This window comes from Athalia rosae, chromosome 1 (genome assembly GCF_917208135.1).
Source record: "Athalia rosae chromosome 1, iyAthRosa1.1, whole genome shotgun sequence".
NCBI classification, from domain to species: Eukaryota; Metazoa; Arthropoda; class Insecta; order Hymenoptera; family Athaliidae; genus Athalia; species Athalia rosae.
In genome coordinates, this window is record NC_064026.1 from 14,623,734 (window position 1) to 14,646,581 (window position 22,848).

The 22,848-nt window shown below is 36.8% G+C and overlaps 4 protein-coding genes across 14 annotated transcripts; 2 read left to right on the top strand and 2 right to left on the bottom strand.

Annotated features, from left to right (window-relative positions):
- Positions 1–14: 14 nt before the first annotated feature.
- LOC105690549 (RNA pseudouridylate synthase domain-containing protein 1-like) lies at positions 15–1,938 on the bottom strand. 3 transcript variants are annotated; one of them, XM_048660308.1, is made up of 5 exons: positions 1,596–1,808; positions 1,378–1,495; positions 1,063–1,306; positions 516–792; positions 15–373 (listed from the first exon to the last, which is right to left on the bottom strand). In XM_048660308.1, the coding sequence occupies exons 1-5, from the start codon at positions 1,616–1,618 to the stop codon at positions 214–216; spliced, it is 822 nt and encodes a 273-aa protein (XP_048516265.1). In that variant the 5' UTR covers positions 1,619–1,808; the 3' UTR covers positions 15–213. The 3 variants fall into 3 exon arrangements, with proteins under 3 accessions (XP_048516265.1, XP_048516264.1, XP_020710659.1); XM_048660307.1 differs by having other exon boundaries at positions 1,378–1,516; XM_020855000.2 differs by lacking the exons at positions 1,378–1,495; positions 1,596–1,808 and adding an exon at positions 1,825–1,938.
- On the top strand, positions 1,890–17,061 carry LOC105690545 (E3 SUMO-protein ligase RanBP2). Of its 4 annotated transcripts, none has more exons than XM_012408392.3 (24): positions 1,890–2,111; positions 2,782–3,007; positions 3,336–3,512; positions 3,620–3,932; positions 4,058–4,368; positions 4,656–4,753; positions 4,900–5,020; positions 5,188–5,403; positions 5,954–6,074; positions 6,528–6,693; positions 6,781–6,938; positions 7,015–7,165; positions 7,252–7,495; positions 7,599–7,804; positions 7,938–9,930; positions 10,156–10,248; positions 10,775–11,010; positions 11,132–11,341; positions 11,451–14,286; positions 14,369–14,605; positions 14,701–15,060; positions 16,131–16,435; positions 16,513–16,638; positions 16,721–17,061. In XM_012408392.3, exons 1-24 carry the CDS (start codon positions 2,040–2,042, stop codon positions 16,784–16,786), a joined length of 9,042 nt encoding a protein of 3,013 aa, XP_012263815.2. In that variant the 5' UTR covers positions 1,890–2,039; the 3' UTR covers positions 16,787–17,061. The 4 variants fall into 4 exon arrangements, with proteins under 4 accessions (XP_012263815.2, XP_020710656.2, XP_012263816.2 ...); XM_020854997.2 differs by having other exon boundaries at positions 10,778–11,010; XM_012408393.3 differs by lacking the exon at positions 10,156–10,248.
- LOC105690551 (protein C19orf12 homolog) lies at positions 17,012–19,016 on the bottom strand. Of its 4 annotated transcripts, XM_020855003.2 has the most exons (4): positions 18,684–18,821; positions 18,337–18,372; positions 17,868–18,033; positions 17,012–17,796 (listed from the first exon to the last, which is right to left on the bottom strand). In XM_020855003.2, exons 3-4 carry the CDS (start codon positions 18,028–18,030, stop codon positions 17,534–17,536), a joined length of 426 nt encoding a protein of 141 aa, XP_020710662.1. In that variant the 5' UTR covers positions 18,031–18,033; positions 18,337–18,372; positions 18,684–18,821; the 3' UTR covers positions 17,012–17,533. The 4 variants fall into 4 exon arrangements, with proteins under 4 accessions (XP_020710662.1, XP_048516267.1, XP_012263830.1 ...); XM_048660310.1 differs by lacking the exon at positions 18,337–18,372 and having other exon boundaries at positions 18,780–19,016; XM_012408407.3 differs by lacking the exon at positions 18,337–18,372 and having other exon boundaries at positions 18,684–18,820.
- LOC105690550 (multiple coagulation factor deficiency protein 2 homolog) lies at positions 18,886–22,763 on the top strand. 3 transcript variants are annotated; one of them, XM_020855001.2, is made up of 7 exons: positions 18,886–19,028; positions 19,223–19,344; positions 19,440–19,553; positions 19,914–20,071; positions 20,186–20,334; positions 20,893–21,081; positions 21,403–21,603. In XM_020855001.2, exons 2-6 carry the CDS (start codon positions 19,237–19,239, stop codon positions 21,069–21,071), a joined length of 708 nt encoding a protein of 235 aa, XP_020710660.1. In that variant the 5' UTR covers positions 18,886–19,028; positions 19,223–19,236; the 3' UTR covers positions 21,072–21,081; positions 21,403–21,603. The 3 variants fall into 3 exon arrangements, with proteins under 3 accessions (XP_020710660.1, XP_020710661.1, XP_012263828.1); XM_020855002.2 differs by having other exon boundaries at positions 19,920–20,071; XM_012408405.3 differs by lacking the exon at positions 20,893–21,081 and having other exon boundaries at positions 21,403–22,763.
- The last annotated feature ends 85 nt before the right edge of the window (positions 22,764–22,848 follow it).

Sequence of the window (22,848 nt, forward strand, 5' to 3'; positions counted from 1 at the left end):
TTCCAGTTTTTGGCAATAAAATATAAAAAGATAATTCAAAAACTATCTAATTCACCCCTTACTTGATTATTATCCGTCAGAGTATATATATACTTTAGACCTTAGTTTCTGTTGGCTTGGCTAATGCTTGTCCATTTCAAAAATGATTGCAATAATTGTGAGATGTAGTCAGGGGTGGATGTAGTGCACAATTGTGATGTGATTGACAATATGTCAGCACAGATTTAATGTGAGTTTGTCAATAGCTGTAAATGCACTATCATTCAACACTTGCAATGAGTTTGTGGGTACCCACTGATTAACGGGCTCTGAACTCTCGAATGGATCTGGTGCGATGACGTCTAGATTTTCCACTTGATTTTGTAGTATTAGTCTAAAATGATAAAGAGTAAAGTAGTATCAATACTCTGACAAAAGACTAAATATTAATTATATTGTAGCTCACAGTTCAAATTGGATGAATTGAATTGATGAAAAAAATTTTCTCTACTATGAACAAAATATAATTATTTTGCCTATATGAGTGAAGAAATGTTCTGTGCGGTTCTGTGTCCTGTCTCTCACTGTACGTATAATCTCCAATGATGGTATGACCTATGTGTGAACAGTGTACTCGCAACTGATGTCGACGACCAGTCTTGGGGCAAAGCAGTACTTTGGTCGCTGGCTTCCCATTTCTAGTACCTCTTTCAAGTACCAACAGTGCTGTGTAGGAATTTCGGGGTCTTTCGCAAAAGGCACTACCTCCTGTACACATTTTATGATTTCCGTTCTTCTCACGTACATCATCTCCTATTTCACAAAATACAATGAGATTTAAAAACTCTATGACACAAAGTCAATCCTATGTATAACAACCTTTTCTTTCCCTTTAGAAATTCTGACCAACGTTTATAAGAACAAATCCTACCAACAATGGATCTACTTACCCATGATGTACTTTGGGTTTATGCTAGTGAATATTTGTTATTAGATATCTGCTTCATATTATTGAAAAAGCTTACAGTGGAGTTCATTTGAGTCTCATTTGAGTTTGAATTACAATAAAAGTTCGGTACTAACCAATTGGTTCTGAAATGATAACGTGTCTCTTATTAATGTGACCATGAACTAGGGCTAGATAATATTTCTTTGCCTTTCTTTTTTCAAAGGCATTTGTGGCAGCCTTAGCAGCATATTTGTTTAGAGCCAAACAAATGACTCCACTCGTGGCATAGTCCAGGCGGTGAACAAAATGAAACTCATGGCGCAATTCTGGGTTCACTAGTTCAGGAAATATGGCTTGTACTTCCTTTTGTAAAGTTGTCTGTAAGTAGACAATACTACATGAAATAATCATAGCTTTACAAATTACTCAATTTCTATCAAATTCATTACTTTCAATTCAGGATTATTACTGTTTATGACCAAGTCATAAGGCTTGTTTACAACCAGAAAATTATTGCTTCGATATAGAACATTGACAGTATTGTCCTTATTCTTCTCCATTGTGTATCTATTGGTTGGAAATTTTTTTCTAAAATAGCACAGTCAAATATCCATAAACATCAATAGTAATCCGTTTGCAGCAGTGAATTCATTTCCTTTGTCCTTACACACATGTTCTTCTCATAGACATGCTTTTATTTGAACTCAACCAAAACCCTGCACCTGAAGTATGGGTTCGGATAGCCAAGGCACTTGTATTAAACTGAAATATCGATTTGCAACTGAATTTTATTAAAACTCTTCCCTCATTCCGGATTAACGTTTGAACATGTTCGATTAATTTAAAAGCCGAAAATATATCTAGTTCGTTACTAAAATAACGATTTGAATCATTACCCTTGCAATGAATTTCTTTTTCATAGTCGGAAATGGGTTGGCAGTACTGGCATTCTTGTAACGAGAAATCCGTTTGAAAGTGATGTGCACGGGGAGGCGGCGGTGCTTACTGCGAGTTCTGTGGTATTTTGGATCAGTTTTTTAAGAAGAAAGTATTGGCTTATATTATACGGAACGGCGCAACTGGGAAAAGGAATTCGCAATATTGCGGAATCATGTTCCACGATAAAAAGAGTGTCGATCGCCACGTACAGGAAGTATTTCGGAAGCTGAAAGAGGAAAATGAGGTATGAGGTTAATAACGTGCTAAAATTACTGCCGACGCCGTGTCGTCCCATGCCCATACAATGTGGATGGTCCCGCCAGAAGTCATCTTCATGTTCTCTTTCCTAGCGGCAATACTGCTGAATCCCCGCATTCTCCTAATTCTGCAACTAACTGAGCCATTTTTTATTTATTTTTAGCTATCGACTTATACAATGTCACATGTTTATGTCTTATTATAATCTCCGAAGGCCTTGACTCGGAACCACACACAAATATAGTAAATGCATAACCTATATATTCCCTTTAATGCCGCGTCAAAATGCCCAAGATTGGGTCTTGGTAATTTGCACAATTCAAAAAATGCTACTTCTGATCATTCTGACAAAATGATGACGTACGTAATAATAAATAAAAGTTGAATGCCGATCTCAATTTAAGGTAGAAAGAATCCATGCAAGATCGCTCAACGTATCAATTTAAAGCACATTATATTTTCTCGAGTAGAAAGTCCTGCACAGCGAATTTTCTGGAACAATGTCCGTTTGTTATTTAATCCGAATTTTCCCTAACTTATTCATCTCAATTGGTTTCTGGTATAAAATCTTTATTGTTAAACACAAGCTGACATAACAAAGGTTCTTTGTTTGTTGAACTGTTGGTAAACTAAAAAAGATTCATACCGAATTTCAGAGAAATTTAAGAAGTTACAATATTGCCAAACTTTATTACCAAGTGGGTGATTATGAGGCAGCCAGGAGATACGTGTCCAGTTATTTAGAAATACGAGAGGATTCCGCTGGCGCACACAAACTCTTGGGTCAAACTCTTGAAGCCTTAGACCAAAAAGAAGCTGCTCTAGCAGAGTACAAATGTTCCCTTGAAATTGAGGGTCGACAGGACGACCTTGTATTGAAAGGTAATTTTATTCCTTGCGACCAACCAATAAATGATATTTTCTGTAATGTTAGGTGTTAATAATTTATACCAGAATTCTTAGAAAAAAATTATGTTTCAACTTTGGTTTATTATTCCTGATCTTACTAAAAGGTTTGCCCTGACCAGATTAAATGTATGACGGATGTTTGTCAAACTAGAAAAAAAATTTAAAAGCCTTCTGTTTTTGAGAAACATGCCAAGTTCAACTACGTTACACAAAGTCAAATTACTGCTGCGTATACCACAAATGTTATGATTTTCTTGGTATCAAAACATCCAGTTCATAGCTGTTATTTGTTATGAAATAGTCTGCGAGCTTTTGGCTGATATCAATGTGGGCATGGATGTGAGCCGAGCGAGGTACTGGCTGGAGCGAGCTGACAGACAATTTGGACACCACCCCATTATATTTCAGCTCAAAGAAAAACTTTTGACTGCTGATAGACCTAATGATAATGCCGAGGACCTTGAAGCTCTCATAGCATGTGAGTAAATCTGTTGTTTGATATTATGTAACTTGAATGAAATTTTTTTTCCAAATCGATTCATGATATTTTGAAGCAGAATCAACATAAGTACCTAATTATTGTAGCCGAATTAGCTGTCAGACCAATGGATGTAACGTTGCGTGTCAAATTGTTGCGCCACTATATGGAAAAAAACAGACTAGAAGATGCATATAAACATGCTGTGGATGTGGAAGCCACCTATGCCTTTAGAGACAATATTGTGTGGTATCAGGCCATCTGTGAGATGCTTGCAAAGTGCAAAGACAGTAAGCGTTCTGATTGGGCATTTTGGGTTCTGTATGTTTCTGCTTTGGAACGGTTCGCAGCTCTTTCCCTCAAAGAGCAGGGGGATGGGCCGAAGAAAACTGTTCCTGAAGCTGCACAAGCTGTACTGAAGTTAGTAAAATGACGATTACATCCTTGCAAAAAAATATCTAACTGTCATGCAACATCAAGTAAAAACAGTATATCTCCTGATCTCTAAAAACATTAATTTCCATTGATACAATGTGTTTTTACAGTTTTGACCAAAGCTTGACAGAGGCAGAACTTCACAAACAATATTCAGATGATCCAACATTTGCCGAGCATCTATTTGCCCATGCGTGGGGTCAACTCCACTTACACTTGGCATGTTTGTTGCTCCGAAAAACTAAACGGGAACAGGGTAGTTGGAGCGAAGCAGGTCGCCTATGTTCACCACTCTTGCTGTGTGCTCTACATGCAAATCCTCCTGATCCTACAGCACTCTGGGCTGCAAGACTCAAGGATCATCGTAGAGCTCAAGTCAATCTGTGGTATAGGGAGGCATCGTACAGGTGCAGTCAAGCGGGTGAGTCAAATTCACTCTAAACTGAAAAAGAAATTTAGTTTTTCTGGCTAGTTATACTGGTACACGCTCTAGTGTTTCTAGTGTTGGGACACAGGACATCAAAGTGTCATGAGTTCCCTACGCTTTCTATTGCGGGAACGGATTGTTTAACAAAGGGTACCAGTTGAACAGCTATACTACATACCCAGTGGCACACTCAGTGCATACTAGCTGATACAAACTCTAAATTCAGCACTCAGAAAAGTTCAATAATTTAATAATAATACAACTACGGTTTAAATTTTAAGGACACGTACTTCAGGACTACGCGAGGGAGGATACAAAAAGATTCCTTGACAAAATTGATAAATTTTGCACAGGAACTTGGAGGGTGCGTGTTTACCAGGTAAGCAGATTATTCATTTATCTTCGTGTGTTCAATTGAAGATATTTTCAGGTAATTGATTACACAACAAATCATTGTTAAGGCCATTATCATGTCTTTCTGGATTTATAATTGAAGAAATTTACTTGACACTTTTGTAATTGCAGAGGATATTTGTTAGCCGAGTTCAACAGAATTTGATGAAAACATCATACTTTGCTCATCATCCTGCATCCAATCCTCCACTCAGATTGTGTACACATAACGAATTGAAACACCATGACGAAGGTGCATATATTGAAGTATATAAGTATGAAGTAAATTGAAGTATATGAAACTTAGTGTTAAAAAATACCCGTTGTCAATATCAAACGAGTTACTCTATTTTATTTAGAGCAGAATTTGAAAAGGAATTGAATGTTTCATTTTAGTGATGACGAATTCATGTGTTACAGTCTCTGAAGAAGTTTGGCCAGCTTCCTTACACTATCAAGTTTGGTTAGGTGTTAAAAGTCGACCACATCATAGTCAACGGAATATCTCCAATGGTCCTCATCCACATCAATATTCGCACGTATTTCCTGAGCTGCAGTTTTCTGTCTACAATCTGAATCATGCAGCTGCCGATAGTCTGAGTCGTTTGGATATCGATGCTTTTTTGAATGCAGCAGGTCAGTAACTTAGTCATTAAGTAGTCTCTGGCAGTGGGATGAAAATGTGGCGGTTAGTAGAATGTGTGGCATATACGTATATATCCTTTATTCTTATTTGCAACTCAATTCTGAAATCTTGGCACTAACAATATAAAGTCCAGTTAATAATATGACTATCCCTCTTGTAACAATGATGAGTCAAATTCAGACTACGCTATATCAAACTGTAATGAAAAGAACCGAATGTGAAATCACTTTTACTTCCCACACAAAATTATTAAGAACTGTTTCACTATATTATTTTTCATTTCTATGATAATTTATTGACGCACATTTAGAATTCACAATTAGTTTATCAGTAAATTGAACTAAAGGTCAATAATGCTACATATTCATAATATTTCCGTCATCTCATATGAAAGAGCTTTTTAATCTAATTTTTTTTTAAATATCAAAAGTCGACTCATGTGAACATGGTGAAAATATTGAACGCATTCGAATTTTGATTGTATTATTTTTGTGGAAACGCATGGTTGTATGTGTATGTATGTGTATGATTGTGTGACAGTTTTGTGCGCCTCTGTCGTTATGGAGGAACAACAGCGGAGTGGGTTCTTCAGTCCTGACAGGCTGCCAACTCTACCAGCTGACATCACCAACACACTTTGTAGCAGTGCTCAAGAGAAGTGGTGGGTATTATAAATGTTTCTACATCCAGCCGATTTCCCGCATATTGAGACGACGTTTTATAGCTTTACTTGAACGAATCTTCCTACAACTTATCATAAGCATCCGTTGGATCATACACGAAAGAGATTGTACCACTTGTGTTTTTAATTTTGACAATTTTACAATCAACATTCACTGATTGTTGTTTCAAAGTTTTTTGAGTCTCAGTTTAGTTGTATATAAGATTCACGTAACGAAGTTCATAGTTGCGAGCATATATAAAAGTAGCTATTAAAAATGATCAGATTTGTTATTTTATCAATTTTCAGTCAACAGAATGTATTACAGTATTTATTAATATCTAGAATACTAATATTTGCCACCTATTACGACGTCGCAATTAATACGATTGGATTTAATTGAACTCTATTCAACTCTACATACAAAATTTCAACCTTCATGGGTAATAACAGGTGGACAGCAGCCTACAAGATGTATCGTGAACAGGAGGGTCTTGGTAGTGAGATAGGAGAGATAAGACAAATTCTGCAACGTGGTCTGGAAGTTATTCGTTGTATAGACAATCATGGGTTACATCCTTGTCTTTTGGTTCATCTGGCACGTATATTCCAACACAGGGTGCGTATTTGTCTACATCAAAGAGCACCGTTTGAGAAATTTCTCACATTCAAGGCTTTTATGAAATTTTTATGTGGATCATTTTAGGTCAAAGTAACAAAAGAGAAAAATGAAGAGCACAGCAACATACCAGCACTTGAAGCTCGTAGTGAGCTTTATTGGTCTGCTGCTGTTCCTCTTCTGGAAAGGCTTCTGAATAATCAAGCAATCCGCAGCACGGGTACCAAGTTGTTCGATTATCAAGGGTTAATATTAATTCGTCTTTACTTAATCTAGAGAATTGGAACATGAATCATTACATTGTATTTCTTCCAATAACAGAAAAGGAATGAATAATGTGGAACTAACGAATGCTCTGGATGAAGGTAGATTGCTGTTAGCTCAAAGATATCTGCGAGATAAACAATACGAACAAGCAATCGCAGCATTACAGGTGTTGAAGTGTCCAGAGGCTTCCTTCCAGCAAGGACAGGTTGGTTTCATGATAAGTCCCCATAATAATGTTGCTTGATAGTATTATATTTTAGGAAAGTATATTTTGTTCTATCATTTTTACAGATCTATCAAACACTGGCAAATGATCTTGTGAGTTCTCTACCTAGAGAAAGTTTAACATCGGAAATGCGGTCGCAACATATTATTATGTTATCAAAAGCACGAGATGCCTTTTATTTGACTCTTGATCGCTTACGCAGTCCAGTCACCAATCCAAAACATCCACTCAACTCGGAACTTTGCACACACATTGCTGGGATAGAAAATGAACTCAAACGCATTGACCCCGATTTATGGCGCAACGAACGTAAGTTTTTCACTCAGCTGAGTGTTAGTAAGTTGTGAAAAAAACGACGTATTTTACTCTGTTAAATATTCTTACATTTAACCCTCTCTGAATGCATTCGCAGTGAATCGGAACGAGTGCGATGAAATATCTGACGAGAGTTATTCGTCTGCGCACAGTACAGAACATCCAGTTATAAATACTTCTTTTGGTAATACTACACACAAATTAAATACACCTCAGAGAGGTACCCACCGCACACCAAACCAGTCCAGTACACCTTGCAGGCCCCAACATCAAGATATTATAGATTTGTCACGTCAACGAACTGTAAGTTATAGTTTTAAAACAGTTTGAGGTTTATACTTTGATCCAACCAATTTGACGATTCCCATATGATGTTACTGAAAATATCGCACGTTTTTTAAGTCTCCAATACTCATTGATTTTCATTACAATTTAGGAAGCAAGACCAAGTCCTGAGCGGCTCGATGCCCAAATTCGTCAGCTGATACACTCGAGAGATAATGTAATCCAAACAATAATGGATCAAAACAAAGCTCTTCTTGAAACGAACCAGGTTGTAGTGAAACAGTTGGAAGAGTTGAAAAAAGAAGTGGCGGATTTACGGAAAGAAACTCAAAAGCAACGTTCTCAAGTCCCTGTGAATCCAAGTCTTGAAGAGGACTTGTATGTACTAGGCGAAGAGGATTATGGAGATTTGAATTATGGTGCACCTCCAGCGTCCCAGCCCCCAGGCCCAGCTTCTTCGTTCCCAGGAAATATGTTTGCGTCGGCACAAAGACACCCAGCTTATTCTACTCTCGTCTATCCTCCTGCTGCATTGCAAGGATATTATACAGGAGCGATACCATTCGCTGATCCTGCAGCACATATTCCTTCATTATATCCACCGAGTGTTTATCCGATGCCTGCCTTGTACCCTCGACCTGCTGTTGAGCCAAAAGTTGGTTCCATATCAAAAATATCTGACAATGTACTGCAACCAGGACTCTTCTCTGGCAGGTTACCAAATCAGATGCCTGACCATAGTAGTAATCCCGATCAACCATTACCACTGCAAACGCAGAGACTGGACTATTCCAAGAATGATATTAATGTCAAGGATGCACCACCTAGCAAAGCTCCTCCTGTTAACGTAGTAATTACTACCTCCGATACCCTACCGACTACTGCGCCGACTGTTCAACCAACACTGAGCGTAACTATCCCTGCTCACCACAGACTTGGTTCAGGCTCTCAGGCTGCTAACGTTCCACATAATTATCAGATCTCGATGCCTCTGCAAGCGACCATTCCAACTACTGTTAACTTACCCCCATTATCTACTACATTGACAACAACCATTCCAACAAATTTGTCTGTTACTGAAAAAAACAGTAGAAATTCGAGCATCCTGTCAACTGGTGTTGCTAATGATTCCAATGAATGGTATGTCGAGACGGAGCACGACCCAATTCCAGACTTTGTTCCTGTTGTTCCACTACCTGCTGAAATTGAAATAACAACTGGAGAGGAAGGTGAAACGATGTTGTACTGCGCAAAGGCTAAACTTTTCCGATTCGTTGATAAGGAATGGAAAGAACGAGGTGTTGGTTACGTCAAGCTGCTTCGTAATTCTGAAGGGAAAGTTCGTCTACTTATGCGCAGAGATCAAGTATTGAAAATTTGTGCTAATCACTTGCTACGACCTGATATGGAGCTTTCTAAAATGCCAAACAACAATAAAGCACTGATATGGGTTGCTAACGACTTTGCTGATGAAGAGGTTAAACTAGAAAAATTATGTATCAAATTCAAGACTGAAGATGAAGCTGCCAACTTCAAGCTTTGCTTCGATAAAGCTAAAGCTAGTCTACCAACGTCTGTTGAAAATATTGTAGAGGCAGGCAGCAAGACTGACAACAAATCTAACAATTCGGAAGTTGCTCCGGTAGTAAGTGCAACAAAAGAAGTTGCGAATATCCCAGTTGTTGTCGGGGGATTTTCTTTCACAACAAAACCTATTATTCAAGAGAAACTACCGACCGATTCCGTTAAATCTTCACCAAAATCTAACGAACCACCAAAGCCGAGTCCGTTTGCTGAGTTTTCTTTCACTAAACCTGTATCAACCAGTACGTCGATTGGTGTGACAACCACAACTAGTACTGTATCTGATGGAACCAATTTTGTACCAAAAGTTCTCGATTCTAAGTCTACTGGGTTTTCGTTTGGTACCTCGAGTGGTCTGAGTACAACACAATCAGCCAGTGTCTCTGATAAAGTCAGTTTTCCACCAAAACCAATCGATGTGAAATCTACTGGATTTACGTTCGGCAAACCAAGCTTACCTGTTGCCTCAGCTACCACTGCATCTGATGGAATTAACACCGTCAATCAAGCCGTTCAACTATCATTGAAGAATTTCGATGGAACAGGATCACCTAAAAATGGTATGTCCTGATGGATTTTGATGTAATCAATAACTGTCACATACTCTATATACATGCTTCATATGTTTTTTTTTGTTTTGTTTCACCTGTTCCCACTACATACTCATGCTCAAATAATGTCCGAGAGTAGTTAAAGTACAGTGGTTCTTGTATTTCAAAGAGATAAAGGAATGAATAATCAGTTTCGAATGCAATAACTTGCGAATGTTTGCTTGTGTTTTATAGGTAGTACATCAATTGCACTATTTCCCTCTCGAATGCCGTTGAGGCGTCCTCATGCCCCTGCACCGAATGTTTTGGCTGCAGCAAATATTGCTGGTATGTGAAAACGTTCACAAAGTAGTAGTGTTTTGAGTAGATCCATTTACTGTGTTTGTCCAAAATCTGCCTACTTCCATTTGCTCCTTTTTTTTTTTTTACTAACAGACAAAAACGGTCGATACCTAAATTCCTAGGATTAATTCACAATCAAACATCACCATAAAATAAAATGCGCAAATAGGCCAATGTCATCCGGCAGGACATTGTCTTATCTTGAATTTCCGCAGTGAATACCAGCCATAACTACTTTATATACTGAGTGAACTGTTGAAAATACATACGTTATAGCTTTCAAATCTACTAAAATTGATATTCTCAGATCATAAATTTTTTTGCTTGTGGTCATTGCAGTTTCATGTGTTACCTGTTTTGCCTTGCCTGCAACGCTTTGTGTTTAGTTGGTATTGTAATCCGCTCTATTACTTGTTCGCGATGTGTTTCTATCTCAATCGATGTGTTTCGGTATTATTTGCAAATTAAAATGACTCATCATTCTAACAGATTTTTTGTTTCGTTCAATCAGTAGAAACACCTGAGAAATCGAATGAAAGTTCTCTTCAGAATACTACCAAAGATGATGATAAGGTGGAAGAATTTGTCCCAACTGCTGAATTTTCTCCGGTTATTGCTCTTCCGGACATTGTAGAACTCATTACCGGTGAAGAAGGAGAAACTGTTCTTTTTGAGGAACGCGGAAAATTATTGAGATACGACACTGACTCTAAGCAATGGAAAGAACGAGGAATTGGGCTAATGAAAGTGAGAATTTGATAGTTTATTATTGTAATTTGAGTTGTTTGGTAATGCAAATAATGTAATATGAATATCAGCACATTATCTATTGTTCAGAAGGTTACGAATCATTCTAATTAATTTCCAGATCTTATTGGAACCAACTTCTGGAAAAATTCGCTTGCTGATGCGAAGGGAACAAGTTTTAAAAGTCTGCTGCAATCACACACTTTTGGCACAACTCAAATTCTCATTCATGACTGGTAACAGCAAAGCCATTAGTTGGTGCGCTCAGGATTACAGTGAAGGGGAAGTCAAACCAGAAATGTTTGCTATACGTTTCAAAACAGCTGATCAAGTGAGTTTAAAACAGTCACTGATCAGTGGTTTATGAGAAATTGAATATTGTAGTTGGGCATTTTCAATATGTATTTTTAATCAATAATGATGAAACTTTTTCCTTTTAGGCATCACAATTCCACGATGTCATAACAACCCAACAAAAGAAAATGGTGAATGATCGCATTCCGGCAACAACACAGACCAATGCAAACAACATAACAGCCCAACAGAAAGTCGATCTCAACAGACAAGAAAAGTCATTAGCTGAGATGTTCAAGCCTGCAGTTGGTTCCTGGGAATGTGAAGCCTGTTACACTAGAAATGACGCAGCGAATAATAAATGCTTGGCTTGCGAATCACCTTCACCTAATGTCGCTAAATCATCATCTCTACAAGCACCTGTAACTCTTAAACCATCGATACAAGGATCATTTGAAAGTACCACATGGAACTGTAACAACTGTGACACAAAAAATTATGCATACAACCAGAAATGCAAAGCTTGTGGTAATGACTCACCAGCAATAACTACTCAAACTGAGGTTTCGCCAGACAAACTGCCACTTTCTCAGCTTTTTAAACCTGCGAGTGGATCCTGGAAATGCGAGGGTTGCTATGTTGTTAACAGTTCCTCGAATAATTATTGTGTTGCTTGCGACACACCAAAAGATCCTTCTATGCCAACTAAACCAAAAACAGTTGGATTTAATATTGTGTCTTCATCTGTGTCGTCACCATCGTTTTCATTCGGTATTACACCAACTGTACCGAAAGAGTCTACCGGTGGGTTTACGTTTGGTATGCCCAAGTCTGACGTTAAAGCTGCTGGTGATTCTACTACTCCTACTCAATTCAATTTTGGAAATCAGCCTCTCAACGGCAGTACCCCTTTCAGCTTTGATGGATCTCAGAACTTAGGAATTGTACAAAATTCTGCAAAACCCTTTACGTTTGGATCACCGGGAAAATCATTTGATTTTCATTTCCAAGCTAAATCTCCGGTAAAATCACCCGGTGGTGGTGAAACAAGCGAAGACGAAGTGGCTGAAAGTGAAGACGTTTATTTTGCTCCAGTTATTCCGTTGCCTGATAAAATTGATGTAAAGACTGGTGAAGAAAACGAAGATGTACTTTACAGTCACAGAGCAAAATTATTCAGGTATGAGGCCACTGGAAAAGAATGGAAAGAACGTGGACTGGGTGATATAAAACTTCTCAAGCATAAAGACACAGGAAAACTACGATTATTAATGAGAAGGGATCAAGTCCTTAAGTTATGCTTGAATCACGTTATTACTTCAGATATGGAGTTCACCGCAAAAGATGATAAGACCTGGCTTTGGTATGCTGCTGATTATAGCGATGGTGATATTTCTCATGAAAATTTCGCCTGTCGTTTTAAGACACCTGAAATAGCACAAGAATTTAAAACTGCCATCGAAAATTCCAAAACATCCATAGCGACTCCTTCGGAAAAGCCTATTCCAAAAACACCTTCAAAATCGCCTGTCACCATGAAGAAAAATTTGTTTAATCGTTCCACTTCATCTTCAGATGTTGAAATTGTTTATGAAGCATCGGTCACGCCTGAAGAAAAAGCTGCAGCGTTGGAACTTCAGTTGCCAGAAAACTTTTACGCCTATAAGAGAAGACCTGATTGTCCTGGGTGTAGAGGGTGCAAAAATTCAGAAACACGCTTGGCTGAAAGAAATTCAGAGGCATTTGAATCAAGTATCGAGACACTTAAGCCATTATCAAATACAAGTGCATCCGGTACCAAACCCATTATATTTGGCATTCCAAAATTGACAAATGTGTCTACTACTGAAACAACGTCGGCATTAAGTTCTGCTAGTTCAGGAGATGGAAAAGTATCATCTTTAGGTTCCACTGGAAGCAGTACACCAACATCAACCAGTTCCTCTAGCACGGTTTCTTCATCTTTTGGGGAGAAGCCAGTGAGCAATGTCTTTGGAAAAGTCAGCTCAACTACAAGCCTCTTAAATACTGGAACACTGACATCTGGTAGTGGCTTCTCAACTCAAGCCTCTATACCCTTTGGGCCTCCTTCGTCTACTAATTCAACAAATATCTTTGGAGGAACTTCGACTGCATCGTCGCTAATATTTGGCGGAAATACTCAAAAAACTGGTGGTTTTCTGTTTGGCGAAGCTTCTAGTCAAATCAATTCTGCTACTACGTCCTCTATACCAACTCCAGGATCTAATACAACCAGCGGTATTATATTTTCTTTCGGTGGTACAAATGATAAGAAAACAGATTCTGGATCTGACATAAAAGCACTTGAAGATCAAGCGAGCAAAATTTGCACTCCTGCGCGTCTCACTGCTGTAACAACTGCATCTATATTCAGTGGAACAAAATCATCTGCGCCAATCTTTGGTACGCCAACGGTATTTGGTAGTACCCAAAACTCTACAAACACCACATTCACTAATATCTTTGGCGGAGCTCCAAAATCTAACGCAACAACTGTGACAAATATGACTGCTCCGGCTGATACAAGAAATACTCAAACATCGGAAGAATCCTATGCCAGATTATTGTCACCACCAAACTGCATCTCATTAGATACTCCAGTTACTGGTTCCATGGCAAATGCGAGTTCACCCCAATTTGGATCCGTGGCAAGCAAACAATCAACTTTCCTCAATAATGGTGCAACGACTGAAGCATCTTCCACTGATGTTATTGCAAATTCCATATTTGGCACTAATAGTTCAGTCACTCAAGGTCTTGGAATGTTTGGTAGTAATAAATCAATTACTCCAGTTTCTGGAGGAACGGCGAGCAAAGAATCGCCACTAGGTCAAATTGGTTCAGATTTAGTCGTGTCCGAGCAAAAAAAAGAGGATAGGTTCACTTTTTTACCAACCGAAAATGTTGCTACTTTCTCTACACTTGCGGCGAATCCACCGCAACAGCCAGCATTTCAGAAAGGTAAGTTTATTTCATACCTGCTGTCTTATTTGTGTATAATCATATTCAATGTATACTTACGTGACAAAACATACCTTTTTAGACCCTAACTTTTCATTTGCTGGGGCGGGTACTTCAGTATTTGGTTCAAAACCATCTCGGAATACAACCACTTCAAAATCATCAACTCAGCAGAATGTAGTTCCGGTAAAAAGTAAAGAACCTGATGAACAAGAGGAAGAACATGATAATGGCGAAGAACATGATCCCCATTTTGAACCAATTGTTCCACTACCTGATGCTATTGAAGTTCGTACAGGAGAAGAGGATGAAGAAAAAGGTTCGTAGATCATGGATGGAAATATTTACATAGAGAATTTTCATCAGCAGCAAATCGCCTTGATAAAATTTTAACCACATCTGTTATCATTTTAGAATTTTGCCAGCGTGCCAAACTATATAGATATGTAACTGCAACTAGGGAGTGGAAAGAAAGAGGTGTTGGTGAAATGAAATTATTACACCACCATGGCCATGGTTCTTATCGTCTATTGTTACGCAGAGAACAAGTGCATAAAGTGGTTTGTAACTTTTTGCTGACGGCTGATCAGGAATTTCATACTCTCAATAGCTCTGATAGAGCTTGGTGCTGGGCAGGCATGAATTATGCCGAGGAAAACCCTGTGCTAGAGGAATTAGCAGTTCGATTCAAAAACCCGGAGCTCGCAAAACAGTTCAAGGATGCCATTGATAAGGCTCAACAAACCTTACGAGAGAAACTGAACACCAGCCAAGGTAGTTAGTCTATTAAAACCTATAAGGCACTCAATCCAAGGACTTTGAACATTTATTGCTTCAACCTGTATCGTATTCATAATTCTGTATGTACAATTTATATTTAACGTGCTTTATAATTGACAATCCGTACGTTTTTTTTTTTTGTTTTTTTTGTGTTTTCTATCTCTTTTTAATCATTAATCAACAATCGATAGTATGTCAAGGGGTGGTATAGAAATAATTGGTATTTAAAAATGTTCTTAGATTTTATTCTTGCTCTGTTTTACACCACTGATGTTCGGTATCAATATACCCTCTTTCATACTATCAGCTTTAAGTAATCCCATTGCTAAAAATATATTGCTTTGTGATGTACCCAGCTTTATAAGAACTAGTGTTATTTCACTCTAAATAAAAATTTGCAACACATCAACTTATCCTAATTTTCGTAATTCGCTCGAGTAGTTTTATGTATGAATTTGTCTTTTACAAACGTATTGAAATTACACCGCACACACGTTATGTAAATGATTCAAAATAATTAGATATCTAATTCGAAGATTAAATGTGGATAGTGGAGATTATTTTTCCATTTGCACTGAGCTTGCTGTTTGCTTTATGATCAGGGTCTATAGTTTATTCAAATACTATGTAATTTGAATGTGAATTACAACAGCAAATTTACCCGAAAAGTAACACCAATTTGCTACAATTCTTCCGTTCTGTATGTCAATTATATGATTGTTTCTGCGATTTAGTCTATAGGGTTGCGTTATAGAAATGATAAAGTCACGCTATTAACAATTTCATTTGCCTGGCCATAATGAGTAGATTAGCAATTCAAATACTCTAAGCTTGATCGCAAGAAGAAGAGCTAATGCGTTATTACTTGAAAGTATAGGTGAGTACCTATTATGAGTAACTATTTACATTTCGAACTGATCCAATCGACAGGTTTCCATATTTCGATTGCAAAGCAAATAGGAGCTACAGTAATGCGATATAGCTTGCGAATTTCACTAGCGCAGAGATCTTTTTTTGATTCGACTCAAGAGTTCAACCTAACATGGCTTCTTTCCTGTCAACAGTTTTAAAGTACGAAGAAACACAGGATTCACCTGAGGATGATGAACGTGATGAGGATGAAAATGAAGATGAGGAGGGAGATGACCTTTACGCAGAAGACGAGGAAGAGGAACATTCAATAATGTTCGAAAAACGGGCAACTTTGGTTGCTCAAGAAGAAGGGGATATCGCATGGAAAAATATAGGAATGGGGGATCTGAAAGTTCTTTATGATCACAACATTTTCGGTTCAAGAATTGTCCTTGAAGCTGATTCTACAAAAGAAATCGTCAGTAACACAGTAATCAGTATGCAAACGGAAATGCAGGTAATGAAAACATGGTTACTGTCGCGGTTCAGAAAGTATTCTGTCGTTATACCTTTGCATTATTTTTTGTCATACAGGAAAATGGAAAAGAGTGCACATGGTCAGCAATAGATTATGCTTTTGAACCACCTAAAAGGTGTAACCTAAAGGCCATCTTCTCATCTGTACATGTTGCACACGATTTTTTCATGGCTTTTGAAGAGGTAAGCATCCTTGAATTCTATATTTAGAGTTTAATGAATACAGCTTAAATTCAGTTTTCAACTGACAGACTTTGTTTTATAGGGCCAAGGTTTTGCTAATGAGTCAGAGATCTTAGAACCGGAGTACTACATACCCAAGGAAGAATAAAATTAAGAGAGAATAGAATTTTCGGCATTTTTTTGCAATGCTAATAGTCAATCATGAACTGAAAATACGTTTTACTCTACCATTGAATTTTTCAAGTTTATAGATTTATTTGTATGATATACCTAGTTGTTTCTTATACATTTCGAGTATCACATCATTGTTAATTTTAAGATAGGATTGAATTCTAGGATGAGGAAATTATTTGATCCATCGTTAATAGACAGGTACTGAAAAATGTGAATTTTATTTCCAATACATGAGATTTCACGATCAAATCATTCGTAAGATTATTTCAATTACTACTCTACCTATACCTTTTCTTGCTACGTTTTTAGAGTCCGTGAAAAATTACCATTATTACGGTCTATGCGATATTCGTCCTAGCTTATTGTGTTAGCTGTAAATATAACTATACGTATGTAATTAGCATAAAAGGCGATACGGGGTTTCAAAAATACTTGTATAACTTCACAGGCCTTTGGCTAAGAACTGTATGGTAAATAGATACTCAATTATAGCGTATTGTCGCTATGAGGAATCGGCATATCACCAGTCAGAGTTCTCTCAATATTTACATTCACAGAACATCACACAATAGATGTCTTCAAAATAACTGTACAACTCTATTTACAATCAATCTCGTTTTCTCGTAATATCATTACTTCTTTCCTGAATGATTAATATAAACCTGTCTATTTATTGTTAAATTCTATGAAAATTGCTATAGTAGAAATATGATACAGTGGGCTAATCTATGATATGCATTCCTGGTAGTGAATTCAAGTAAGAGATGACTGCCATAGCTACCGTTGTAGCCAAAGCAGGATCATTGGCTAGATTTACTGCATGATAAGCTACATCTTGAATTGGGAAGGATCTGATAGTTTCAAGGACTATTTTTTCAAGTTCTTTTTGCTGCTGTGGTGTAAGGTCATGTATAATTATATCAGGTACCGATCTAAACTTATCTTTTGCCATGTAGGCAGCTGTACATCCTCCAGCTGCGCCTCCTGCAAATAGAAAATATGAATACACAAAATATCTTTCAAAATTCTACATTTACTTCAACAAACTAGAATACCAATGGCTAATCCTATGGGGCCCAGAAAAAGACCTCCAACAAGCGTTGTGACTCCAGCTATAGCAGCACCTTTGAAACTTTCTTTGATTGAAACACGAACAGTTTCAAGTTCTGTGAGCTTAGAGACTGCTAGCAGCAGATTCCGTCTTTCTTGCCTCTCCATAACCTGGAAAATAATAGAAGTTCAATACATTCAACTAAAGAATAGTTTTCCAGTTTTGAAGTTACAAGTTCCTAGACAATAATATGGTATATGTTAGTCGTTAAAATGACCAGAAATTTAATCCATTTCGTGTGAGGTTATGCATGTGTTCGTTAATCTTTTCTATCCATAACATTGAATCAATGCTTGCACCGGTAGCAAGTACAAATATATACAAGTGACTCGCACTTTTACACCGTAAGTTGGGTTATCCTCCTCATCTGCTTATTCATAGAATAATTTCTTTAAAATTTGAATTTGACATACCTTGACCAGTAGTGGAGAAAATAAACTCTCAAAGGACTTGAAAAATAATTCCAATGAATGATGACAAAAATGTAATAAGTATAAGTATAATAACTATATCATTGACTAAAGACTGAATATGCACTAATAAAAATGTGATTGCACTGATGAATATGAACCTGCAGAGAAGCCCGGGGCTTCCCAAAGGAAGGGCCGTGGGTTTCGACCCGATTATCGTTTTATCACGGTCAGAGCCCTTGTAAATCGAACACTAATCTGGACTGTGGCACGAGCCGACGAGATAACGAGAGGTCATTTTAGAAATTTTGATTGAGAAAAATGAGAGATCGTTTGTCGAATTTTAATACCTCATCGGTTCTTGGCAGTGGTTCTTGCCAAACAGCGCGGTATTTGGACTTGTGACATTTTTGTTACCCATACACTATACCACAAAGAAGCTATACCACAGAAATTTCATCCCCTCTCTGGTATAAATACGTTCCACAGGTCCACGTCAGTGAAGTATTCATGCACGAAGAAGCGGATTTGCGGTGTTTCAATCCCAACATAGTTTCAACGTAGGACTTCGGCAACGACGCACGTAACATAACCTTTAGAAGAAGTTGTGTAGTACAGTATTGCAAGCGCTCTAACTTGACAATCACCCGAAATTCATATGCTAGAAAATTTTCGCAAATCATAAGATAAAAAAGGTAAGTACGTATTTATTCTACTCTGATATTTGCTAAGATATTGTATCTACCATCAACAAGATGTAAAAAACTAGGCCGAACATTGATTGTGAAACATGGATCTACTACCAGCTGTTACCCTAACAACTAGAATTATCCGATGATGTTATTGTTCTTGTTGTTCTAAGAAAGAAATGCTAATATTTTGCTTTCAGATCATTTATCCACAATGAAATTGATAGTGTTAATATGCGCTATTCTATTAGCTAAATGCGGCCTGACGTATTCTCAGGGTCAAAGAGTTGCACCAGGAGTACCGCCCCAACATTATCAACAGGTTGGTAATAACCATCGTTATTATAGTCCCTCAATTTTATTCTAGACATCACTTAAATACAACATTTATTCACCTGATTTAATTCTGAAATGTAGCCTCCTCAACCGCATCAAGTTCATCAACAGCAACAAGTTCATCAACAGCAACAAATGCACCACCAAGTTCATCAACAGCCTCCAGTTCATCAGCAACAACAACAACAGCAACAGGTAATGAGGATAGGTTTCTCAGATTTAGACGAAAATTCTTGGGTTTCACTTGATGGCATTTACTCCACATTTATAATTACTTTGATACACTTGGAGACTTTTATATTTTCAATCATCCATGAAGCAATCTGGAGATGAAACAGTTTTTTCTTGTTATAGGTATTTACTGTCACTAATGAACTGTGTTACAATCCCATTTCACTTTGAATCGTTGTCAATGAGAGATATAAGTCAGAGTTCTATGGTATTGAAAGTTTATAGAAAAAAAGTACCTACACTGTTTGTTATCTTGTTTTACTCATTTATTAATTGTGAATAGGTACAAGATAGTTTGTCTTTTCAAGTTCTAAAATATTACAGTTTCAGCAAGTACCTGTACAACAAGTCCCAGTACCACACCAACCTCCAATGCAACATGCCCCACAGCAACAACAGGCGGCACATGGACATGGTCATCATCACGGGGCACCACAGCCAGGACAAATTCTCAATGCTGCTAACATTGAACATGAGAAAGCGTAAGTATGAAATAAAAAATTGCAATGTTAATAACAATATAAGTTTGAAAATTATTTCTTACATTTAATTTTCTTCTGTTTCAAAATTCTAATGATATTATTGTTTTCTAACAGTCACATAGCAGAGCACTTAGACATACCAATGGATACCAGTAAAATGACTGACCAGGAATTACAGTTTCATTATTTCAAGATGCACGATGCTGACAACAACAACAAATTGGATGGCTGCGAACTTATAAAATCACTTATCCATTGGCACGGTATGTAGATTGATATATTTTTATATGTTTCCAATTGTTAGATCTTATGAAAAATTTGTATCTAAACAAAGGCTTTGGTTCAAGAGGTATAACGGTTTTTAAAGTGTTGTCAAGTGTTCATCACATGTTGCATGTTCAAACATCTCATCGATTATTGATTTTACATTCAACGGAGTACTAAGTATTCTTTCATTCATTGTTCATCCCATACAGAAAATTAAATTCGTTTAGTTCAGTAATTACGGCTAGCTGCGTGGTATACTTGCATTATTTGAACTAATTCTTGATTCTGACTCAATTTTAATCCGCAAAAACATCGAACGTGGATATTATTATTTTCGAATATTGGATATTTTCAATTCATTTCGTCATTTATGATCACTGTACAAGCCAATTTTCTAAGCAATTTCCAAACTAATAGTGCACGTGATCGAGCTTGTCATTCACCATTAGATATCACATGTGAATCTGTGTTTGTTGCTTAGCTACAACTACTGTTATCAGCTTTTAAGTGATGTCTAGCATTGTTTCGTATCTTTGTTGGTTTCTGGTGCGCAGAGCAGGGCAATAAGGAACCTGGAGCACCTCATGTTGAAGAAAAGCTCTTCAAAGATGACGAACTGGTTGCTTTAATTGACCCAATTTTGGGTATGGATGATACAAACAAAGATGGTTTTATCGATTATCCTGAATTCATTCAGGCACAGCAAAAAGCTGCTGCCACTGGACGACCATAAATTCGTTCAGGTGAGATTGGGATTGTTAATTTCAATATCCCTTTATATACAATTATTATGTCAAGCCGTAGATTGCCTGACTTTAAAATCTGAAGGTATATCATTCAAAGATTATTTGAACGCAAATAAAAACCTTCCTTCCTTGAATAAAAACGAAAAATATCTTAGACTTTCACAGATGAATTTCTAAGTTTGTTGCAAAATATTACTGAATACTGAAAGGATTGAGGGAAATACAATGGTCAAAGTAATAAAAAGTAACAAGATAATGAATTATATAGTGTGTTATAACAAGAAATAATGTCAACTAATTTTGGTTCACCAATTTTAGAAGAAGATTCAGATTTGAAGCGGGAGGCCTACACCGACTCTGAACTGTCAAATTTGGTCGAATCAGTTTTGGCTGCAAATGATGTTAACAAAGATGGATATATCACATGGGCTGAGTATTATGCCACATACATCTAAACAATTACGGTCACATTCCATGTAAATAATAAAAATTAAAATCTTTATATTTATGAACAAATAATGAGTGTAACAAATTTGAAATTATTTTCTTGGAATTTACACACTCAGCGTAACACAGTCCAAAAGTACATTTTAGAACATAGCTGGATTAGCAGAGATCACGATTCAGGAATCAAAAGTGCTTGGTGATTATAAAACGGTGCTCAAAGTACTGAATATGTACTTCCTAGAACCTGAGGCTAAATTTAGAAATGAAAAAAATAATCGAAAACTCTGTTATTTAGCATTCTACCATCAGCATATGCATATAGAACAGGTAATTAGTATTTCTCTGTCAATCAATACTGCAATTTCACACCTGTACATAAGTATAGTAGTAGCCTAACAAAAGTTGAACGCAACAATCTGTATGTTATTTTATGGGATTGCTTGACCCTACCGTACGAAATATCTCAATACACGAAATTATTCAATCATGTTGAATTTTGAGTAAGCTAGTCTCATTTTTTAATAATTTGCTAATTTATGAAGATCTTTTTCTGATATACTCTCTGCAAATATACCGATGCTCGAGCTAAGTTATCAATATTATTTTAATCTACTTTGTAAACTTGGGATATGATAAATTATAATTGTCACAACTGTTAAAGATAGACATGATTTCGGATTGCTAATATATGTGTACGGTAGATTGTAAAACTAACTTCATGAAGTCAAAATACTGCCAGCTGAATGTGTAAAGCATGATGCAGAATAATTAAACTTAGATTGTTGGATAGATATGAACAAAATGAATACCGTATTGTTGATCTGCATGATTTTCTATCAACTTGTTTACTACGTGCGGAAAAAAATTGTAAATAAGAATACATATGGATAAAATATCTTGAAACAAGTACTATTTTATGATTTGGGTTGTGCAAATTTTATGACGAATATAATACTTTAAAACAGATGAAGATTTTATGAGTGGGTGAATTGTTTTTGTGTGTTTTGATGCATTTATATACATAAGTATATTTAAAAATAAAAATAACAAAGACTAAAATAGCTAGTGTACTACTCTATACTATGTAACACTTGATACGTTACAGACAAGCTACTGATCGATTGACCAAAACCGTAATTGCTCAAATGAAATGGCAATTTGAAATTGGAACGTATCAAGTAAATATTCTATTTTATATAAAAATATAAATCCTTGTTATTTTTAAAGTTAAATCCTTGTTATAATTCTTCTTGAATTTCTTTTTCACATGTCCTATCAATCCATTTATCTTTAGATAAATAATGCTTCTTTCTTTTC

Excerpts from the sequence above, each read along its gene's own strand:
- LOC105690549 (XM_048660307.1), bottom strand. The coding sequence starts at position 1,618 with ATGTCTATGAGAAGAACATGTGT. Across the intron at positions 1,307-1,377 it reads GTAATAATCCTGAATTGAAA|ACAACTTTACAAAAGGAAGT; the intron begins GTAATGAATTTG and ends GTCTACTTACAG. Across the intron at positions 374-515 it reads ACATTTCTTCACTCATATAG|ACTAATACTACAAAATCAAG; the intron begins GCAAAATAATTA and ends TTATCATTTTAG.
- LOC105690545 (XM_012408392.3), top strand. The coding sequence starts at position 2,040 with ATGTTCCACGATAAAAAGAGTGTCGATCGCCACGTACAGGAAGTATTT. Across the intron at positions 6,694-6,780 it reads CACGTATATTCCAACACAGG|GTCAAAGTAACAAAAGAGAA; the intron begins GTGCGTATTTGT and ends GGATCATTTTAG. Across the intron at positions 16,639-16,720 it reads TTTTCATGGCTTTTGAAGAG|GGCCAAGGTTTTGCTAATGA; the intron begins GTAAGCATCCTT and ends TTTGTTTTATAG.
- LOC105690551 (XM_048660310.1), bottom strand. The coding sequence starts at position 19,016 with ATGATTTGCGAAAATTTTCTAGCATATGAATTTCGGGTGATTGTCAAG. Across the intron at positions 18,034-18,779 it reads GAGGGGATGAAATTTCTGTG|GTTATGGAGAGGCAAGAAAG; the intron begins GTATAGCTTCTT and ends ATTATTTTCCAG. Across the intron at positions 17,797-17,867 it reads CCCCATAGGATTAGCCATTG|GAGGCGCAGCTGGAGGATGT; the intron begins GTATTCTAGTTT and ends TTCTATTTGCAG.
- LOC105690550 (XM_020855001.2), top strand. The coding sequence starts at position 19,237 with ATGAAATTGATAGTGTTAATATGCGCTATTCTATTAGCTAAATGCGGC. Across the intron at positions 19,554-19,913 it reads AACAACAACAACAGCAACAG|TTTCAGCAAGTACCTGTACA; the intron begins GTAATGAGGATA and ends AAAATATTACAG. Across the intron at positions 20,072-20,185 it reads AACATTGAACATGAGAAAGC|TCACATAGCAGAGCACTTAG; the intron begins GTAAGTATGAAA and ends GTTTTCTAACAG.